The 21521-nt window shown below is 43.6% G+C and overlaps 1 protein-coding gene across 1 annotated transcript in view; it reads right to left on the bottom strand.

The window, feature by feature from the left end:
* Window positions 1–21521, bottom strand: part of LOC311131154 (protein kinase C alpha type-like) — a 206223-nt gene that overhangs the window by 119014 nt on the left and 65688 nt on the right. The window contains 1 exon segment of the mRNA XM_084163991.1: window positions 10616–10698. Within this exon segment, the coding sequence (XP_084020117.1) occupies window positions 10616–10698 (83 nt within the window).

Genomic DNA, 21521 nt, shown 5'->3' with positions numbered 1-21521 from the left:
TTTTTCCACATTTTGTTAAGTTAAAACCTTATTCTAAAATTGATTAAATTGTTGTTGTTCCTCATCAATCTTCACACAATACCCCATAATGACAAAGCAAAAACAGGTTTTTAGAACACTTTGCAAATGTATTACAAATTAAAAACTTAAATATTACATTTACATAAGTATTCAGACCCTTTACTCAGTACTTTGTTGAAGCACCTTTGGCAGAGATTACAGCCTCGATTCTTCTTGGGTATGACGCTACAAGCTTGGCACACCTGTATTTGGGGAGTTCCTCCCATTATTCTCTGCAGATCCTCTCAAGCTCTGTCAGGTTGGATGTGGAGCGTCGCTGCACAGCCATTTTCAGGTCTCTCCAGAGATGTTCGATCAGGTTCAAGTTCGGGCTCTGGCTGGGCCACTCAAGGACATTCAGAGACTTGTCCCGAAGCCACTCCTGCGTTGTTTTGGCTGTGTGCTTAGGGTCTTTGTCCTGTTGGAAGGTGAACCTTCACCCCAGTCTGAGGTCCTGAGCGCTCTGGAGTAGGTTTTCATCAAGGATCTCTCTGTACTTTGCTCCGTTCATCTTTCTCTCGAGCCTGACTAGTCTCCCAGTCCCTGCTGCTGAAAAACATCCCCACAGCATGATGCTGCCACTACTATTCTTCACCGTAGGGATGGTGCCAGGTTTCTTCCAGATGTGACGCTTGGCATTCAGGCCAAAGAGTTCAGTCTTGGTTTCATCAGACCAGAGAATCTTGTTTCTAATGGTCTGAGTCCTTTAGGTGACTTTTGGCAAACTCCAAGCGGGCTGTCATGTGCCTTTTACTGAGGAATGTCTTCCGTCTGGCCACTCTACCATAAAGGCCTGATTGGTGGAGTGCTGCAGAGAGGGTTGTCCTTCTGGAAGGTTCTCCCATCTCCACAGAGGAACTCTGGAGCTCATTTAGAGTGACCATTGGGTTCTTGGTCACCTCCCTGACCAAGGCCCTTCTCCCCCGATTGCTCAGTTTGGCCGGGTGGCCAGCTCTAGGAAGAGTCTTGGTGGTTACAAACTTCTTCCATTTAAGCAAATACATGTTTGTCATTGAATGGAGAAGGATGGAGAAGTAAATGCATTGCTTTACAATGACCATCGGGGGTTGGGGGGGGGGGGGTGTTTCAAATGATATGTTACTTTCTATTTTCAGATTTTTTAAAACTCATCGGCCCATAAAACTGCTCAGAGTTTAAAAGGCAATTAAAGCTAGTTTACCAACATTTCAGAAAATGTATATACAGCGTTTTGGAATGAAACTCTTCATACATAAAAGTTAGTCCCTAGAGAGGCTATATGCATATATGACAACGATGCTGACTGACATTAGGCTAAATCGTGGCCGCCACTGAAGTTATTTATACTGGTCTTATACAAACGTAGTTAAGGCCCCACGAATGTGTGACAAACACATCAAAATTGTCCCATATTGTTTTCATATATAAAACTCTGCCATTGCTGCTTGTTTTTCAAGTAATCACATTCACAAGTAATCTATTACCAACATTGTACATACAGGAATTGAAAACCAGATCACTCCATATATACATGTATATGACAACTATGATGACTGATATTAGGTTATATTCTAACCACAGACGGCATCATTCTTTTCACATCAGTAGATGGTAGTAATGAGTAATATCTCATGTTCATTCAATGTCTCTCTTTCATTTAGTGTTCTTTGATCAAGTAGCCTGCATGACAGAGGATCATAATAATTAGCTCTGTGTGGTATGATGAACCTCATTAGCCATTCAGACTCAATGATCTGGCACCATTCATTTGTGTGGGAGGGACAAAGAGGCATGCAGCCTCGCATCCTGTGCATTGAGGCATTGGTGGTGCCCAAAATGGCACCCTATTTCCTATATAGTGCACTACTTTTGAACAGAGCCCCTGGTCAAAAGCAGTGCACTATACAGGGAATAGGGTGCCATTTGGGAAGCAAATATTATAAAAAATGATTTGTACTTATTATAAATGATTCAAACAAGAGGCTCATTAAAGCAACCTCATTAACAACATTGAATTTATTAAGCTTGTTGACCCCCCCCCCCCCACAAACTTCCTTAGCCACATTGAATTGGGGCTGCTGTAGTCTAGTTAGCCTGGGTCTCATTCATGAATGCAATTCTATGTGACAGTTATCAGAAGCTCCAGCGGAGCAGTGCAGGCTCCAATGACTGTGCTGAGAGAGCGATAGAGAGAGTAAGAAAGAGAGAAATAAATAAATAAAGAGAGAGAGAGAGAGACAGAGAGAAGAGGGGGGGAGTGTCTGTGTGTGTGTGTGTTTGTGTGTGAGAAAGAGAGAGAAAGAAAGAAAGAAAGAAAGAAAGAAAGAAAGAAAGAAAGAAAGAAAGAAAGAAAGAAAGAAAGAAAGAAAGAAAGAAAGAAAGAAAGAAAGAAAGAAAGAAAGAAAGAAAGAAAGAAAGAAAGAAAGAAAGAAAGAAAGAAAGAAAGAAAGAAAGAAAGAAAGAAAGAAAGAAAGAAAGAAAGAAAGAAAGAGGGAGAGGGGAGAGGGGAGAGGGGAGAGAGGAGATAAACAGAGAGCGCGGGAGAGAGAAAGAGAAAGGGAGGAGAGAGGAAGTCGGTTTTCATTTGGCTAAAGAAGCAGGGACAGCAGCACCCTCCGCTCCGCTGTACATGTCAACACTAAAAAAACGAGATAAAAACAGTGTGCTAAGCACAAAAATGTCGCTTCGAATTTCCAGCGCATGGCGCGTGAGCCATGTTCTCTTTGGAGGCGGCTGAGGGGAGGACGGCTCACAATGGCTGGAAAGGAGCAAATGGAACGGCATCTAACATATGGAAACCATGTCTTTGTTTTTAATTGATACCATTCCACCCATTCCGCTCCAGCCATTACCACAAGCCCGCCCTCCCCAATTAAGGTGCCACCAACCTCCTGTGGTCTGGCATGCAAGCGCAGGGGCATGTGCTACTGAGAGCACACGCTGGTATTCGACTCCATAGGGGGCGAAGGGTGAAAAGGGGGAGAGGGGGAGAGGAGGGTTGGAGTATGCCAGAGACTGGCATGATTACATCATAGAGACATTGGCGGCTAGCAGGCTACATTTACCGTCAGGCATGCGGCAGGGCCTACTCAGGCTCCTGGGTTAATAGACTGGGGAGGGAGGCAGGAGGGGTCCTTCATGACTCAGCCACTGGCTCTCTCAGGCTAAGGCTACATCCCAAATGACAACCTATTCCTTATATAGTGCACGATGGCTGCGTTTACACAGACTCAATGGCTGCGTTTACACAGGCAGCCCAATTCAGATTTTCTTTCCCACTAATTGGTCTTTCGACCAATCATATCAGATATTTTCACATCTGATCGGTCAAAATACCAATCAGTGAAAAAAAGATCAGAATTGTTCTGCCTGAGTAAACGCAGCCTATGGGCCCCAAAAGTAGTACACTATGTAAGGAATAGGGTGTCATTAGGAATGTAGCCTGAGTCTCTTTAAGGCAGAGAGTTCAGGCTGAAAGTTAATGACTCTTATTTCCCCCACTGTCTCTGAGCACAGAGAACCATGTCACCCTCAGGTCAACTTCTGCTCAAACCAGAGCAGACAAGGGAATCTAGTGTATATTCCTCTATGTCCTAAGGGTTTGAGGGTGATATGTTGTGTGTGTGTATATATATATATATATGTGGCACAGTCAATCAGTGCATCCACAGCAGAAGGTTCACACACACTTCAGAGCTCTGTGTTTCATCTCCATGGCCCTGTAGGGGGACCAGGAAGTCCATGCATTATTAATAGTGATGGGGGAAAAATGGATACAGTTACATCGGGATATTATTTCTGACGATATATCGTATCGCTTTGACAATATCGCAATGTTATTTTTGTGCTAGTTGCCTGTACCTGCATCAAAACTCCAGTATTTTTCCTTCATAGCTGTTTTCAACACTTTTATTTCCATGACAGATAAAAACTCATTTTCTCATGGCGCTCTTGTCCCTCTGCAGCAGACATATAGTGAGCAATATGTTTGGAACATCGAATAAAATCACAGTATCGAATCGCAATACATATAGAATCGTGAGAATCGCAATACATATCGCCAACTAAGTATCGTGATAATATCGTATTGTGAGGTTCCTGGCAATTTCCAGCCCTACCTATTAACCATGCTTGTTCTGCAAAACATTACACAACACTACAAATACTAGCCAAGCATCTCTGTTCACAACAAAGAGCAGAGTGGCCAAATGAAAACATTTTTAAGCAGTTAATCGCACTAATCTAGCTAATTGATCCGCATCATGCCTCCGGAAAAACATGGCCCTATACAGTGAGGGAAAAAAGTATTTGATCCCCTGCTGATTTTGTACGTTTGCCCACTGACAAAGACATGATCAGTCTATAATTTTAATGGTTGGTTTACTTGAACAGTGAGAGACAGAATAACAACAAAAAAATCCAGAAAAACACATGTCAAAAATGTTATAAATTGATTTGTATTTTAATGAGGGAAATAAGTATTTGACCCCTCTGCAAAACATGACTTAGTACTTGGTGGCAAAACCCTTGTTGGCAATCACAAAGGTCAGACGTTTCTTGTAGTTGGCCACCAGGTTTGCACACATCTCAGGAGGGATTTTGTTCCACTCCTCTTTGCAGATCTTCTCCAAGTCATTAAGGTTTCGAGGCTGACATTTGGGAACTTGAACCTTCAGCTCCCTCCACAGATGTTCTATGGGATTAAGGTCTGGAGACTGGCTAGGCCACTCCAGGACCTTAATGTGCTTCTTCTTGAGCCACTCCTTTGTTGCCTTGGCCGTGTGTTTTGGGTCATTGACATGCTGGAATACCCATCCACGACCCATTTTCAATGCCCTGGCTGAGGGAAGGAGGTTCTCACCCAAGATTTGACGGTACATGGCCCTGTCCATCGTCCCTTTGATGCGGTGAAGTTGTCCTGTCCCCTTAGCAGAAAAACACCCCCAAAGCATAATGTTTCCACCTCCATGTTTGACAGTGGGGATGGTGTTCTTGGGGTCATAGGCAGCATTCTTCCTCCTCCAAACACGGCGAGTTGAGTTGATGCCAAAGAGCTTGATTTTGGTCTCATCTGACCACACTTTCACCCAGTTCTCCTCTGAATCATTCAGATGTTCATTGGCAAACTTCAGACGGCCCTGTATAGGTGCTTTCTTGAGCAGGGGGACCTTGCGGGCGCTGCATGATTTCAGTCCTTCACGGCGTAGTGTGTTACTAATTGTTTTCTTGGTGACTATGGTCCCAGCTGCCTTGAGATCATTGACAAGATCCTCCCGTGTAGTTCTGGGCTGATTCCTCACTGTTTATTATTTTATTTGATTTTTTTAGTCATTTAGCAGACGCTCTTATCCAGAGCGACTTACAGTTAGTGATTACATTTTTTTTTTTATACTGGCCCCCGTGGGAATCGAACCCACAACCCTGGCGTTGCAAATGCCATGCTCTATCAACTGAGCTACATCCCTGCCGGCCATTCCCTCCCCTACTGTTCTCATGATCATTGCAACTCCACGAGGTGAGATCTTGCATGGAGCTCCAGGCCGAGGGAGATTGACAGTTATTTTGTGTTTCTTCCATTTGACATGCGTTTTTCTGGATTTTGTTGTTGTTATTCTGTCTCTCACTGTTCAAATAAACCTACCATTAAAATTATAGACTGATCATTTCATTGTCAGTGGGCAAACGTACAAAATCAGCAGGGGATCAAATACTTTTTCCCTCACTGTAGCTCAACTGGAAAGGGCTGACTTCGGAGATTACTTGACGTGAGCACAATAGTTTTTCATTAGACCTTTACAGTACACTTTGCTTTAGGAACATATTCTTCAGTATGTGTTTGCTTTTCCATATTGCTGAAGTGCCCTAAGTCAGACAGAGTCAGGGGTTGCGTCTCAAATGGCACCCCATTCCCTATTTGGTGCACTACTTTTGACCAGAGTCCTATGGAAAGTAGTGCACAATATAGGCAATAGGGTGCCATTTGGGACACAACCATGGTTTATGCTCCTAGTATTCCCCCTTTATTTTGGATTCTGCCCACCTAGCAATTAGGTTGCTAAGGGCAACTGCACATAGAGCTAACATCTGCAGTGAATCTATCCCGTTTGGGCAATTCACAGAGCAATAGCTCCTTGTGGTGAGCAAATATCCTGCATTGCAACCTCCAATATCCCCCTGCATTGTACAACCTTCTGCGTCCCAAATGGTACCCTATTCCCTATATAGTGCACTAATGGGCCCTGTTCAAAAGTAGTGTACTAAATAGGCAATAGGGTTCCATTTGGGAGGCATATCCCATGTGGAATGGGCTAAATTATTAAGATGCGAGTATTTCACAAGGCTAACGTTGGCTCACGGAAGTCATTATGGCTACATTAGCAGACTCAATAAAACAACGCACACTTTTTGTTTGGATGCATTCTGTAAGCCCATGAACCAGACACATTTCAGTGAGAACAGTGCTTTTCTTACATTATGTAACTCAATCAGTTACTGTGTGCTGAGAAATGTGGCCACAGATTACCAATTTGCTAATAACATATGTGATAGGATGCAGTTACCCTAGATCTAAGGTCAGTCTACAATCTTCACAAGTTTAAGTTTGGGGGTTGGTAAGCTGGTCCTAGATCTGTGCCTAGTGACAACTTCTACCCTAATAAATCTATAAAGTGGATTACTATAATTGACATGAACATATACAGTGAGGGAAAAAAGTATTTGATCCTCTGCTGATTTTGTACGTTTGCCCACTGACAAAGACATGATCAGTCTATAATTTTAATGGTAGGTTTATTTGAACAGTGAGAGACAGAATAACAACAAAAAAATCCAGAAAAACGCATGTCAAGAATGTTATAAATTGATTTGCATTTTAATGAGGGAAATAAGTATTTGACCCCTCTGCAAAACATGACTTAGTACTTGGTGGCAAAACCCTTGTTGGCAATTACATTTACATTTACATTTTAGTCATTTAGCAGACGCCCTTATCCAGAGCGACTTACAGTTAGTGAATACATTATTATTTTTTTATACTGGCCCCCCGTGGGAATCGAACCCACAACCCTGGCGTTGCAAACGCCATGCTCTATCAACTGAGCTACATCCCTGCCGGCCATTCCCTCCCCTACCCTGGACGACGCTGGGCCAATTGTGCGCCGCCCATGAGTCTCCCGGTCGCGGCCGGCTGCGACAGAGCCTGGATTCGAACCAGGATCTCTAGTGGCACAGTTAGCACTGCGAAGCAGTGCCTTAGACCACTGCGCCACTCAGGAGACACAGAGGTCAGACGTTTCTTGTAGTTGGCCACCAGGTTTGCACACATCTCAGGAGGGATTTTGTCCCACTCCTCTTTGCAGATCTTCTCCAAGTCATTAAGGTTTCGAGGCTGATGTTTGGCAACTCGAACCTTCAGCTCCCTCCACAGATTTTCTATGGGATTAAGGTCTGGAGACTGGCTAGGCCACTCCAGGACCTTAATGTGCTTCTTCTTGAGCCACTCCTTTGTTGCCTTGGCCGTGTGTTTTGGGTCATTATCATGCTGGAATACCCACCCACGACCCATTTTCAATGCCCTGGCTGAGGGAAGGAGGTTCTCACCCAAGATTTGACGGTACATGGCCCCGTCCATCGTCCCTTTGATGCGGTGAAGTTGTCCTGTCCCCTTAGCAGAAAAACACCCCCAAAGCATAATGTTTCCACCTCCATGTTTGACGGTGGGGGATGGTGTTCTTGGGGTCATAGGCAGCATTCCTCCTCCTCCAAACACGGCGAGTTGAGTTGATGCCAAAGAGCTCGATTTTGGTCTCATCTGACGACAACACTTTCACCCAGTTCTCCTCTGAATCATTCAGATGTTCATTGGCAAACTTCAGACGGGCCTGTATATGTGCTTTCATAAGCAGGAGGTCCTTGCGGGCGCTGCAGGATTTCAGTCCTTCAGGGGCGTAGTGTGTTACCAATTGTTTTCTTGGTGACTATGGTCCCAGCTGCCTTGAGATCATTGACAAGACCCTCCCGTGTAGTTCTGGGCTGATTCCTCACCGTTCTCATGATCATTGCAACTCCACGAGGTGAGATCTTGCATGGAGCCCCAGGCCGAGGGTGATTGACAGTTATTTTGTGTTTCTATTATTTGCGAATAATCACACCAACTGTTGTCACCTTCTCACCAAGCTGCTTGGCGATGGTCTTGTAGCCCATTCCAGCCTTGTGTAGGTCTACAATCTTGTCCCTGACATCCTTGGAGAGCTCTTTGGTCTTGGCCATGGTGGAGAGTTTGGAATCTGATTGATTGATTGCTTCTGTGGACAGGTGTCTTTTATACAGGTAACAAACTGAGATTAGGAGCACTCCCTTTAAGAGTGTGCTCCTAATCTCAGCTCGTTACCTGTATAAAAGACACCTGGGAGCCAGAAATCTTTCTGATTGAGAGGGGGTCAAATACTTACTTCCCTCATTAAAATGCAAATCAATTTATAACATTTTTGACATGCGTTTTTCTGGATTTTTTTGTTGTTATTCTGTCTCTCACTGTTCAAATAAACCTACCATTAAAATTATAGACTGATCATTTCTTTGTCAGTGGGCAAACGTACAAAATCAGCAGGGGATCAAATACTTTTTTCCCTCACTGTATTTGTAATGCTGACAAAATGGGGAGTTACCCTTCTCATGATAACCCCTCTAAGCCCCCCTAGTGAAGAGAATCCCTTAGTACAGGGGTGTCAAACTCATTCCATGGAGGGCTTAGTGCAGGGTTTCCCAAACTCGGTCCTCGGGACCCCAAAGCTGCACGTTTTGGTTTTGGCCCTAGCACTCCACAGATTATTCAAATAATCAACTTATCCTCAAGCTTTGATAATTTGAATCAGCTGTGTTAGGGCAAAACATGCACCTCTTGGGATCCTGAGGACCGAGTTTGGGAAACACTGGCATAGTGTCTGCTGGTTTTTGGTTTTTCCTTTCAATTAAGACCTACACAACCAAGTGAGGGGAGTTCCTTACTAATTAGTGACCTTAATTCATTAATCAAGTACAAGGGAGGAGAGAAAACCTGCAGACACTCGGCCCTCCGTGGAATGAGTTTGACACATGTGCCTTAGCACATTCTATTTCCTTTAGAGCTTGTGTGTCATCCGCAGGGCGTTCTATTAAAGGCAGCGGCTGGTTGAGGAGCTTGAATGGCACACTGACATATCTCTAGTTACAGGGCCACGCTGAGAACGCCATGAGAGGGAGAAATAAGTTGTCCCAAATGGCATCATATTCCCTATATAGTGCAATACTTTGAACCAGGTCTCTGGTCAAAACTAGTGCACTATATAGGGAATAGGGTGTGTTTTGGGATGCAGCCAGAGAGAGCTGTGCTTCTAGGCCAGGCTAATGTATCTTCACACCTAATGTGCTGGGAGGACACACTCCCACAGAGAAAAGTACTAGGAGTCACTCTTCATCCATTGCTATGGAGATCCAAGTACGATTTATTCAGGAGAGATTTATGCACTAAATAATTAAACACAGATGCTGAAAGTGAAATTTAATATGACACTGGTGTGGGTTGTAATTTAGTTAGACTACTGGGGCCAGTCAAAAGGTCTTAATCATGGGGGATCTCCCAATGTCCCAGCTCTTAACAGCGAGTGAATGACTGCAGACTTCTGAGTGGCTGGTAGTGATTGTAAACACAACTTTTGTGCCTCCTGCTTTGGAGTGGACCTGGATGTGTCCTCGAGTGACATAATGACTGGGACAAAGTGACCCTTCAGAAGATAAAATGAGGTAAAATTAGATAAAATGAGGCATACTGAGGTAAAACGAGGTAAGCTGGCCATCAGCTGGTATGATTCATCCAGAGAGCCCTGTCCTGGACACACTGTTCATTATCCGACCTCCTGCCAGAGTGAGAGATTAAAGCAGACGTGTCCAAAGTCACTGAACTAGAAGTGACCGGTTGCGTTCATTAGGCATCAAATTGAGAAAAAAACGCACTAAAACAGAGAGGGACCAGGTGGTCATTTTTGTTTTCAAAATGCACCGTTTTAAATGGAAAGTTCTTGTCATGTGTTTGAAAGTAGAGTACAGAGCCAACTCCTTTATGATACCAAACCAAAGAACTCTGCAGAAATTAAATTCCTACAACTTCAAGCCAAAAAGACTAGCCTGACTGGCCTCCCAATACACAGAGCAAGGTGATGTATGATACTACAGCTCTGGGCCTCCACATACAATTATCCCCTGTCAGACAAGGAGCAGACTCATTCTTCTTCCTTAATGCTCATCCCTGGTCATAGAGACAAGGACGTATGGTCCATCCTGCAAGGCTGTCACTTTGAGAGTAACCATATACTTAGCCTGCGTCCCAAATGGCACCCTATACCAATATAGCTATACACTATATGGTAATAGGGTGCCAATTGGGACGCAGTCTTAGAAGAGATGTGCCTTGGCGGTGCCCCCTTTCACTAGGCGTGCCTTTTGGCAGGGGTACAGTGACAGAAGCTTAGGGACCCTAAGAGTGGAGAGGCTGTGAGAACATGAGTGGTAGAGGGGTAGAGGGTGGGGTACGACTACTTACGTCTGTGTCGGGACCCTTATCCGCCCCGGGGCAGGAGAACGTGACAAACTCATGGCACCTCTTGTGGACCACGAAACAGCAAACTGCAGAGGGAGAGAGAGAGAGATGAAGAGAGAGTGAGTCAACTTGATTTGTTTTACTGTATCATAGCTTTGGCAGATCTAAATTAGCCTGAAGTCTTGCAAGACATCCACCAGACACCACTAAGAGCAGAGGGGGAAAAAACTATGTCTGGCTAATCATCTCTCCAGATGGCTTATACAGCCTACGGCAGCCAAAGTACTGTACTGTATCGCTAACTCTTCACTGTCTCGTAGGCCTTACGGGCGCACACAAACACACACAACGGCACGGCACAGAGCTCTGCATTCTCACAGCCTCATTGAGTACACCCAGTGTGTGGCTACACTAACACCACATTGGAAACAGAGCTGAGCTCAGACACTGGGGGATAATAGTGGTGGTGGAGCTGAGTGTATTGGCTGCTTGAATAATAGATAGTCTCTGATGGCTCTGCCTTTTAGCATGACTACAGGTTGCTGGCTGTGCCTATAGAGCTCTCAGAATTGTAGCTACACCTTTTGTCTCCGTCTATCTCTTTCCTTCTCTCCGAACTATAGTATACTGAACAAAAATATAAACGCAACATGTAAAGTGTTGGTCCCATGTTTCATGAGCTGAAATAAAAGATCCCAGACATTTTTCATTCGTACAAAAAGCTTATTTCTCTCAAATTTTGTACACAAATTTGTTTACATCCCTGTTAGTGAGCATGTCTCCTTTGCCAAGATAATCCATCCACCTGGCGTGTGGCATATCAAGAAACGGATTAAACAGCATGATCATTACACAGGGGACAATAAAATTCCACTCTAAAATGTGCAGTTTTATCACACAACACAACACCAAAGATGTCTCAAGTTTTGAGGGCATGCTGACTGCAGGAATGTACACCAAAGCTGTTGCCAGAGAATGTAATGTTCCTTTCTCTACCATAAGCCACCTCCAACATCATTTTAGAGAATTTGGCAGTACGTCCAACCGGCCTCACAACCACAGATCACGTGTAACCACATCAGCCCTGGACCTCCACATCTGGCTTCTTCACCTGTGGGATCGTCTGAGACCAGCCGCCCGGACAGCTGATGAAACTGGGGAGTATGTCTGTCTGTAATAAATCCCTTTTGTTGGGAAAAACTAATTCTGATTGGCTGAGTCTAGCTCTCCAGTGGGTGGGCCTATGCCCTCACAGGCCCACCCATGGCTGCGCCTCTGGCCAGTCATGTGAAATGGATTTCCTTATATGAACTGTAACTCAGTAAAATCGTTGAAATTGTTGCATGTTGCGTTTATACTTTTGTTCAGTATATATATATCTCTATATCCCTGGCTCTCACACGCCCAGCCAAACTCAATTGCCCTCTGTGTTGTTAGCACTATACTAAATGACGTCACTGTAGATCAATAGCATTGATGTTCAGAGATGCACCGCAGTTAACAGCTACCACTGGTAATTGTTACCCCTTTGATCTTTTCATAACCCAATTACTCAATATCAACGTGTAGGCTACATTATAGTAGCAAATTGTGAGAGAGTGGGTGGGTGGGTAACAATGTACTAAATAGGTTTTTTACACCATTATCACAGTTTCTGTAGTAGCAACTTTCACCAACTTCAAAGATAGGCTTCTTTTAGCTTTCAAACCAACATATAGGCCTACTGACCAACAAAACCAGCCTAGCGGAGTATCGGCTGGGCCTACATTTATTCAGGAATCTGATCTGGCTGAAACAAAGTAAGCATCAAGGCCAATGTCTCATGTTCACATCAACATTAATGATGGCCAAATCAATATCAACAACTCCCGCCTCGTCCCATCTCACCACCTCCCACCCCTGAGATACTGGCTTGTCCAAACCAGTCAACACCCCTACGAGACCATAACCCATAACTCATATTACCACTGCCACCCACATGAAAGCCGTCACGCGGTAAACCCAAATGATTCATAACTAACTGCCCTAAGTCTGCAGTATTGCCGGCAAATGGTCTGAAGCATCCATTTACCCCCTGATAGATCATTACAAAACGCCACAGAGTGTTATAAGCGAGTAAACAGTGAGTATGGTCGCTACAAACCAACGTACAATAAAATTATCGCTCCAATTCTATCCCCTATTCACAATAATTTGGTTTCTGAATCACGTCTTGTAACGATATACAGTAGATAGACAATTTTCATTTGTGTGGCATAGCTTGCTGTGAGGCCGAGAAGGAAGACAGTCCATTTTCCTTGCAGGGAAGGATGAGTACACTACACTGTCAGGCCCCAGCAGTCAGAGATATACAGCATTCTATAATCTCTGATAGATGCGGAGGAAGAGGTGAACTAGGGTCTCTCTGCGGCATTAAAAACGTCCATAGTAATGAGACACATCAGTCAGGCTAAAGTATCGCAGCAGTTCAGTCAACGTCTATTCTGTTTCAGTACTCCCAAACTGCTCTGACAAGTTCCTTTATTTGATGTATTTTTAGGACCACTTTAGTGGAACCTGCTGCTCCAGAAGAAATTGGGTCATTCCAAACAATAGGGAACATTGATGTTCAGCTAAGATGGCAAAAAAGCACATGACCAAACCTATAACCTGCCCTGAAGTGATTGTTTCTTTATGAGAGTTTCTGGAAGGGGCACCTTTCCTCGCTAGTGGTTGAAAAAGAGAAGTCAATGATCAGAAGGCTGAAGATGGAAGAGGTTACGGCTGTGTCTCCATGGATACAGGCCCTTGTGTCCTCAATAGAGGGGCTATCTCCCGCTGAAACTAGACCCACTGTTCTCCTACAGGCCGAAAGGAGCACTTAGGTCTCATTAGGGGCCTAAAAAACAGACAAGTCTTAATGCAACTGCACTGTTGCCATAGGTTAATGTGATCCATTTTGTAGACTTGTAAATACAGGGGGACTGTATTGAGTGATGATTAAAAGCTAATTGCATGACCTTATTAAATCAGGGCTTCACGGTTCTGTGAGATGGGCTGAGCGGAGCATGCAATGGCTGTACTTGGATCAATGAAAATCTCAATGGCTGTGAATGACTATATAGTTCCTGGATCAGGATCAATGTGGACAAAGTCATGGATTTGCAGGACTACACTTGGATGCGAACAAGTAGAACAGTTAAAGGGATAGTTCACCCAAATTACAAAATTACACATTAGTATCCTTACCCTGTAAGCAGTCTATGGACAAGGCATGCAGCAATCCATGCTTTGGGTTTATTTCCCTGGCACTGTTTCCAAATGCTAACGTTTTAGCATTTGTGGCACAAATCCCATCCAAGTCCTGGTACCGGTATTAGCATGTTTTGCGCAATATGTCCAAAGCATCCAAAAGTATCTCAAATTGGTGGTGAAGCTCAACAAAGTCACTTATAGATGATTTGAACATGATGCGCGAAAAATGCTTATATCTGTACTGTGACTTGAATGGGATTTGTGCCACAAATACCACAAAGTGAGCATTTGGAAACAGTGCCAGGGAAACTAAACCAAAGCGTGGATTGCTGTCAAACCTTGTCCATAGACTGCTTACCGGGTTAGGAAACCAATATGTATTTTTTGTATTTTGGGTGAACTATCCCTTTAACAACAGTAGACTGATCACTTCTAGGCTGTATCTGGATCAGAAATAACGGACTCAAGAAGATAGCAAGACTTTGTAATACTTGGTGAGGTTTCATAAGGATTTGCTTTCTCAGGGAGAAGGAGAAGTAAGTGAGGCATTAGAGCAGTAGAGAGAGAATGTCATTTAGACTTTTAATGAAGGGTCTCACTGTGATCTCATTATTTCACTCTGAGGGCACCATGAATTATGGAGGGGCCACAGTCTAATGTGGATTTTACAAGAAATACTTATTACATCTTCAAATAATCCTCCAGCAGCAGAACCAGGGATTCTTTCTCTACCTGACTTTTTAACTTAATGATAATGTCTCTTTCCCTGCCTTCGACCCTGAATCCAATCAAACCATGCCCATGCTAATGTTATGGTGAATGGTTGCAATTCAAAGACATTCGTTTCTGTCATTCAGTGCTGTGGAATGAGAATTGAGATGGATTCGGGAATGGAAACGATTGCGGGGGCGAGGGTTTTAGCATCGACCTTTGGCAAGCAAGGCATCCCATTGCTGGCTCTCACAACAGGCTGTTCAACATCACTTCGGCTTAGTCACTCCACTGTTTCTTTTAGCGCAAAGCATCCACAGGCACACACTTACCGACTTTTGCTAAAGAATAGTGCGATGACTGTGAAACTCGTTAAAAGGATCATTAACTGTTTAGAACAGTTAGCCGTGTATGAGAACCATGAAAAGATGGGTTTGTTGAAAACTGCTGACACAAGGCAGCATGTATTTTTTTTGTCTATGTACTTTTAATTAGAACAGTGGGTGAGCTTGACTTTAGCAAGCGTAATTGCAATAACTATATTGATTTACAATAACCACCCTTTAAGTTGCACAAAAGTGCTGGTTCTAATGGTGAGGTGAGCCTCTAAATACAAGTCTACTGAACTCTAGCTGAAGGCCTTATAGTCACTTCTGTGTGTCTCAGTGTCTCTCGGTTATGGTGTGAAGTGTTCTTGAGAGGCGAACAGGAGAACGTGTTTAAGAGCAGAGCGCCCTGTCTCTAACCCAACTGTGTCAGGTCTTGCATGTCACATCAAAGAGACTGAGGAGAAGTCAAGGATAGGGGAGTAGGACAGTCAGTCACCACAACAGGTAGAAAGGGAGTCTGGAGACGACCTCCAATCGATATGGCAGTGAATCAACCTTGACCCAGACATGGATAGTCAAAGGGTGGGTGGAGGAGACAGGAGATGGGAGGGAAGTGACATTGGTAGAATGCTCCATCATCATAAACCAACCCGAGAGGCCATAAATAAGGAAACTACCAAAACGCTGAAACACTAGGCACAATAATGCAGAGTACTCAGCTAAATGGGACCTAATAATCGTTCTTCAAATCATAAAGTAATTCTAAGAGATCCAAATCTGTTTTATTTCATTTCGTGTGGTGTGTATTATGGCCTCAAGTGCCTATAATCTGTAATAAATAGCATTGCAATATGGCGAAACCACGACCGTTAAGACAATGATGATGACAATTATGATCACCATAGCAATGATAATGATGATGGTGATAATAATAATTATGATGATGAAAGTGATGATAATAATGAGGGGAATTATAATGATGATGATGATGATGATGATGATGAAAGTTGTCAGCGGTCAGGTTATAATAATATCATAAACCCACAGATCCAGAAGTGGAAGGGGTGACAATACTTCCCTAAATCTGCTCCTCTCTGATATAATATAAACCATTGGCTGAGTGGATGACAGAAGGAGTAACCATCCATCACGTTAAGTAACGTTATGGAGGATTTATAAAACTGGAGAAATGAATGAATTCAGACATTATTGTGTTGTGTGATTTATTCCCACTCACGCCTGGCTAGATCAAACCACTCACGCCTGGCTAGCTCAAATATTTATATTTTAATGGGAAATAAAAAAGGACGGATGTGGAGAAGAAGCCACAGGTCATAGATTTGGCTTGGCCATCTCAGTGTTTTTAATAGTATAGATTAATTAATAAATGTCTATTATCCGCATAAATCTGTGTTCGGTGCCTTCAGATCATACTTAAAGGTCCAATGCAACCGTTTTCTATCTCAATATCAAATCATTTCTGGGTAACAATGAAGTACCTTACTGTGATTGTTTTCAAATAGTCAAAAAGAAACACAAATAGCTTCTTAGCGAAGTGCAATTTCTCTGTCTGGGAGTGGTCTGAGTGGGGAGGGGAAAACTGAGAACGAACTGTTATTGGCAGAGAGGTTTGGAACTTTCTTTCTTATTGGTCTATTAACTAATTTACCGCCTGGGGATGTCACCAGGCAGGCCAAAACTCCATCCCACCAAAACAGGGTGAAATTTCAGCCGTTTTTTTTCAAACAGCTCTTACACTAGAGGGGCATTATCATAATTTTCACAATTTCACAGTATTATTCCAACCTCATAGTGTGGAAATAAACTCAGCAAAAAAAGAAACGTCCTCTCACTGTAAACTGTGTTTATTTTCAGCAAACTTTAACATGTGTAAATATTTCTATGAACATAACAAGATTCCACAACTGAGACATAAACTGAACAAGTTCCACAGACATGTGACTAACAGGAATGGAACAATGTGTCCCTGAACAAAGGGGTGTGTGGCCACCAGCTGCATTAAGTACTGCAGTGCATCTCCTCCTCATGGACTTCACCAGATTTGTCATATTATCCCACTCTTCCACCAAGGCATCTGCAAGTTTCCTGACGTTTCTGGGGGGAATGGCCCTAGCCCTCACCCTCCGATCCAACAGGTCCCAGACGCGCTCAATGGGATTGAGATCTGGCCTCTTCACTGGCCATGGCAGGACACTGACATTCCTGTCTTGCAGGAAATCATGCACAGAACAAGCAGTATGGCTGGTGGCATTGTCATGCTGGAGGGTCATGCCAGGATGAGCCTGCAGGAAGGGTACTACATGAGGGAGGAGGATGTCTTCCCTGTAACGCACAGCGCTGAGATTGCCTGCAATGACAACATGCTCAGTCCAAGGATGCTGTGACACACCGCCCCAGACCATGACGGACCCTCCACCTCCAAATCGATCCTGCTCCAGAGTACAGGCCTCGGTGTAACGCTCATTCCTTCGACGATAAACGCGAATCTGACCATCACCCCTGGTGAGACAAAACCGCGACTCGTCAGTGAAGAGCACTTTTTGCCAGTCCTGTCTGGTCCAGCAACGGTGGGTTTGTGCCCATAGGCGACGTTGTTGCCGGTGATGTCTGGTGAGGACCTGCCTTACAACAGGCCTACAAGCCCTCAGTCCAGCCTCTCTCAGCCGATTGCGGACAGTCTGAGCAATGATGGAGGGATTGTGCGTTCCTGGTGTAACTCGGGCAGTTGTTGTTTCCATCCTGTACCTGTCCCGCAGGTGTGATGTTCGGATGTACCGATCCTGTGCAGGTGTTGTTACACGTGGTCTGCCACTGCGAGGACAATCAGCTGTCCGTCCTGTCTCCCTGTTGCGCTTTCTTAGGCGTCTCACAGTACGGACATTGCAATTTATTGCCCTGGACACATCTGCAGTCCTCATGCCTCCTTGCAGCATGCCTAAGGCACGTTCACGCAGATGAGCAGGGACCCTCGGCATCTTTCTTTTGGTGTTTTTCAGAGTCAGTAGAAAGGCCTCTTTAGTGTCCTAAGTTTTCATAACTGTGACCTTAATTGCCTACTGTCTGTAAGCTGTTAGCGTCTTAACGACTGTTCCACAGGTGCATGTTCATTAATTGTTTATGGTTCATTGAACAAGACATTTACATTTACATTTACATTTTAGTCATTTAGCAGACACTCTTATCCAGAGCGACTTACAGTTAGTGAGTGCATACATTATTTTTCATACTGGCCCCCCGTGGGAAACGAACCCACAACCCTGGCGTTGCAAACGCCATGCTCTACCAACTGAGCTACATCCCTGCCGGCCATTCCCTCCCTTACCCTGGACGACGCTGGGCCAATTGTGCGCCTCCCCATGGGTCTCCCGGTCGCGGCCGGCTACGACAGAGCCTGGATTCGAACCAGGATCTCTAGTGGCACAGCTAGCACTGCGATGCAGTGCCTTAGACCACTGCGCCACTCGGGAAACAGTGTTTAAACCCTTTACAATGAAGATCTGTGAAGTTATTTGGATTTTTACAAATTATCTTTGAAAGACAGGGTCCTGAAAAAGGGACGTTTCTTTTTTTGCTGAGTTTATATATAATATATAAAACACAGGAAAATCACGTTTTTGACTGCACTGGGCCTTTAATTCTCGATCAAGGTTGTAACAATGATTTATTTGGATAGATACACAGTCGCCCTGTAACTATTTTCTGCATCAACACTCATAATGCACATCACTCTGTATGTTCAGCTTCTTATTGAAAACCTATAATCTACAGTGGCATGAAGTCATACTCACTGAAAATCATGAATTTCCAGGACATTTGCATTTTAGTCATTTAGCAGAGTCTTACATTCCAACAAAATATATCAATATAATGACATACTACCCCCCTTTATGGACCACAATAGGTACAGTTGAAGTCGGAAGTCTACATACACTTAGGTTTGAGTCATTCAAACTTGTTTTTCAACCACTCCACACATTTCTTGTTAACAATCTATCGTTTTGGCAAGTCGGTTAGGACATCTACTTTGTGCATGACTCAAGTAATTTTTCCAACAATTGTTTACAGACAGATCATTTCATTTATAATTCACTGTATCACAATTCCAGTGGGTCAGAAGTTTACATACACTAAGTTGACTGTGCCTTTAAACAGCTTGGAAAATTCCAGAAAATGATGTCATGGCTTTAGAAGCTTCCGATAGGCTAATTGACATCATTTGAGTCAATTGGAGGTGTATCTGTGGATGTATTTCAAGGCCTACCTTCAAACTCAGTGCCTCTTTGCTTGACATCATGGGAAAATCACAAGAAATCAGCCAAGACCTCAGAAAAAAAAATTGTAGACATCCTTGGGAGCAATTTCCAAACGCCTGAAGGTACCACGTTCATCTGTACAAACAATAGTACGCAAGTATAAACACCATGGGACCACGCAGCCGTCATACCACTCAAGAAGGAAACGCATTCTGTCTCCTAGAGATGAACGTACTTTGGTGCGTAAAGTGCAAATCAATCCCAGAACAACAGCAAAGGACCTTGTGAAGATGCTGGAGGAAACAGGTACAAAAGTTTCTATATCCACAGTAAAACGAGTCCTATATCGACATAACCTGAAAGGACGCTCAGCAAGGAAGAAGCCAATGCTCCAAAACCGCCATAAAAAAGCCAGACTACGGTTTGCAACTGCACATGGGGACAAAGATCGTACTTTTTGGAGAAATGTCCTCTGGTCTGATGAAACAGAAATAGAACTGTTTGGCCATAATGACCATCGTTATGTTTGGAGGAAAAAGGGGGTGCTTGCAAGCAGAAGAACACCATCCCAACCATGAAGCACGGGGGTGGCAGCATCAGCTGTGGGGGTGCTTTGCTGCAGGAGGGACTGGTGCACTTCACAAAATAGATGGCATCATGAGGAAGGAAAATTATGTGGATATATTGAAGCAACATCACAAGACATCAGTCAAGAAGTTAAAGCTTGGTCGCAAATGGGTCTTCCAAATGGACAATGATCCCAAGCATACTTCCAAAGTTGTGGCAAAATGGCTTAAGGACAACAAAGTCAAGTTATTGGAGTGGCCATCACAAAGCCCTGACCTCAATCCTATAGACAATTTGTGGGCAGAACTGAAAAAGCGTGTGCGAGCAAGGAGGCCTACAAATCTGACTCAGTTACACCAGCTCTGTCAGGAGGAATGGGCCAGAATTCACCCAACTTATTGTGGGAAGCTTGTGGAAGGTTACCCGAAACGTTTGACCCAAGTTAAACAATTTAAAGGCAATGCTACCAAATACTAATTGAGTGTATGTAAACTTCTGACCCACTGGGAATGTGATGAAATAAATAAAAGCTGAAATAAATCATTCTCTCTACTATTATTCTGATATTTCACATTCTTATAATAAAGTGGTGATCCTAACTGACCTAAAACAGGGAATTTTTACTAGGATTAAATGTCAGGAAATGTGAAAAACTGAGTTTAAATGTATTTGGCTAAGGTGTATGTAAACTTCCGACTTCAACTGTATTTAATCAGGAATGTCCCAAAAATAGATTTCTCAGTTGTTTGTTTGATAGGTAATTACAATAAAACAATAAAGCCCTCTATCTTCATTTGCTATAAAACCCTCTGGCGTTTGGGTCATAAAGCTGAAATATTAGGTCTGTCAGAGCATAGCATAGTTTCAGTTACTTTTAAAACCCAGCACTACTGCTGCTTACCCTTAACTATGCATCATATAACCCATACAATATGCATCATATAACATGGCCAGCAGTCATAACCATTCATGGCAGGTTACGCCTGGTTATGGCATACTATATAACTCCATTGTCGTGATGTGTTAGAGTGGGCTTGACTATAATATTCTTTATGTGATCAAGCACTGACTGATGTGAATGTGTTTACATTTGTCATGTCATTCAGTGTGAAAGCCATGAATGGGGTTCAGACTTGTTATGTCAGGTTTATGATGTCATGTCATTACTCATTCAGAGACGTAAGGGTTCCTGCAGTGTTAACCAGCTAGCTTACTGTATGATGCTCTGTTTGCACCCACTTTGAATGGATTTAGATTTGCCATGTCAGGTATATGTCATGTCATTACTCATTCAAATGTACAGTAAGGGCTCCTAATTCCAGCTCAGTTTTTACCAACTAGCTTCCTATACTGTATGATGCTCTACGTCTCCATCCACTGTGCTGCAAAATCTGGGTCGGGTTCATTATGGCAAACTGTTGCATTATGTTTATAACGGTCTCTTATTGGACTAGTTCAGATAGTAACTCCACGTTTCACTCCGTTTCATACCGTTTTCTTCTGTTTTGTGCCTACTGAACATGGCCCTGGTGGAGGTTAGTAGGGTGGAAACTGTGATTCATCTCAGAGCAGCTTAGCTTAAATTCACTGGAGTCTCAGCCGGGGCTAGCAGAGGTTTCATGAGGGAAATGGAGGAAGGAACTGCTCAATTCTTCCTCTAAATGTAATTCCCCTTAGCGGAGGCTTGTAAGTCTTCTGCTCAGGGGAATTCCTCAGTGCAGGGTGGTGAGTAGAGAAGAGAGGGAGGAAAGGAGTTTAATCTGATTCCAAGGGAGGCTTTAGGAGGCTTGGGTA

Source organism: Coregonus lavaretus (genome assembly GCF_964263955.1).
Source record: "Coregonus lavaretus genome assembly, chromosome: 6".
Lineage (NCBI taxonomy): Eukaryota > Metazoa > Chordata > Actinopteri > Salmoniformes > Salmonidae > Coregonus > Coregonus lavaretus.
This window is presented reverse-complemented; position numbering and strand designations above follow the sequence as displayed.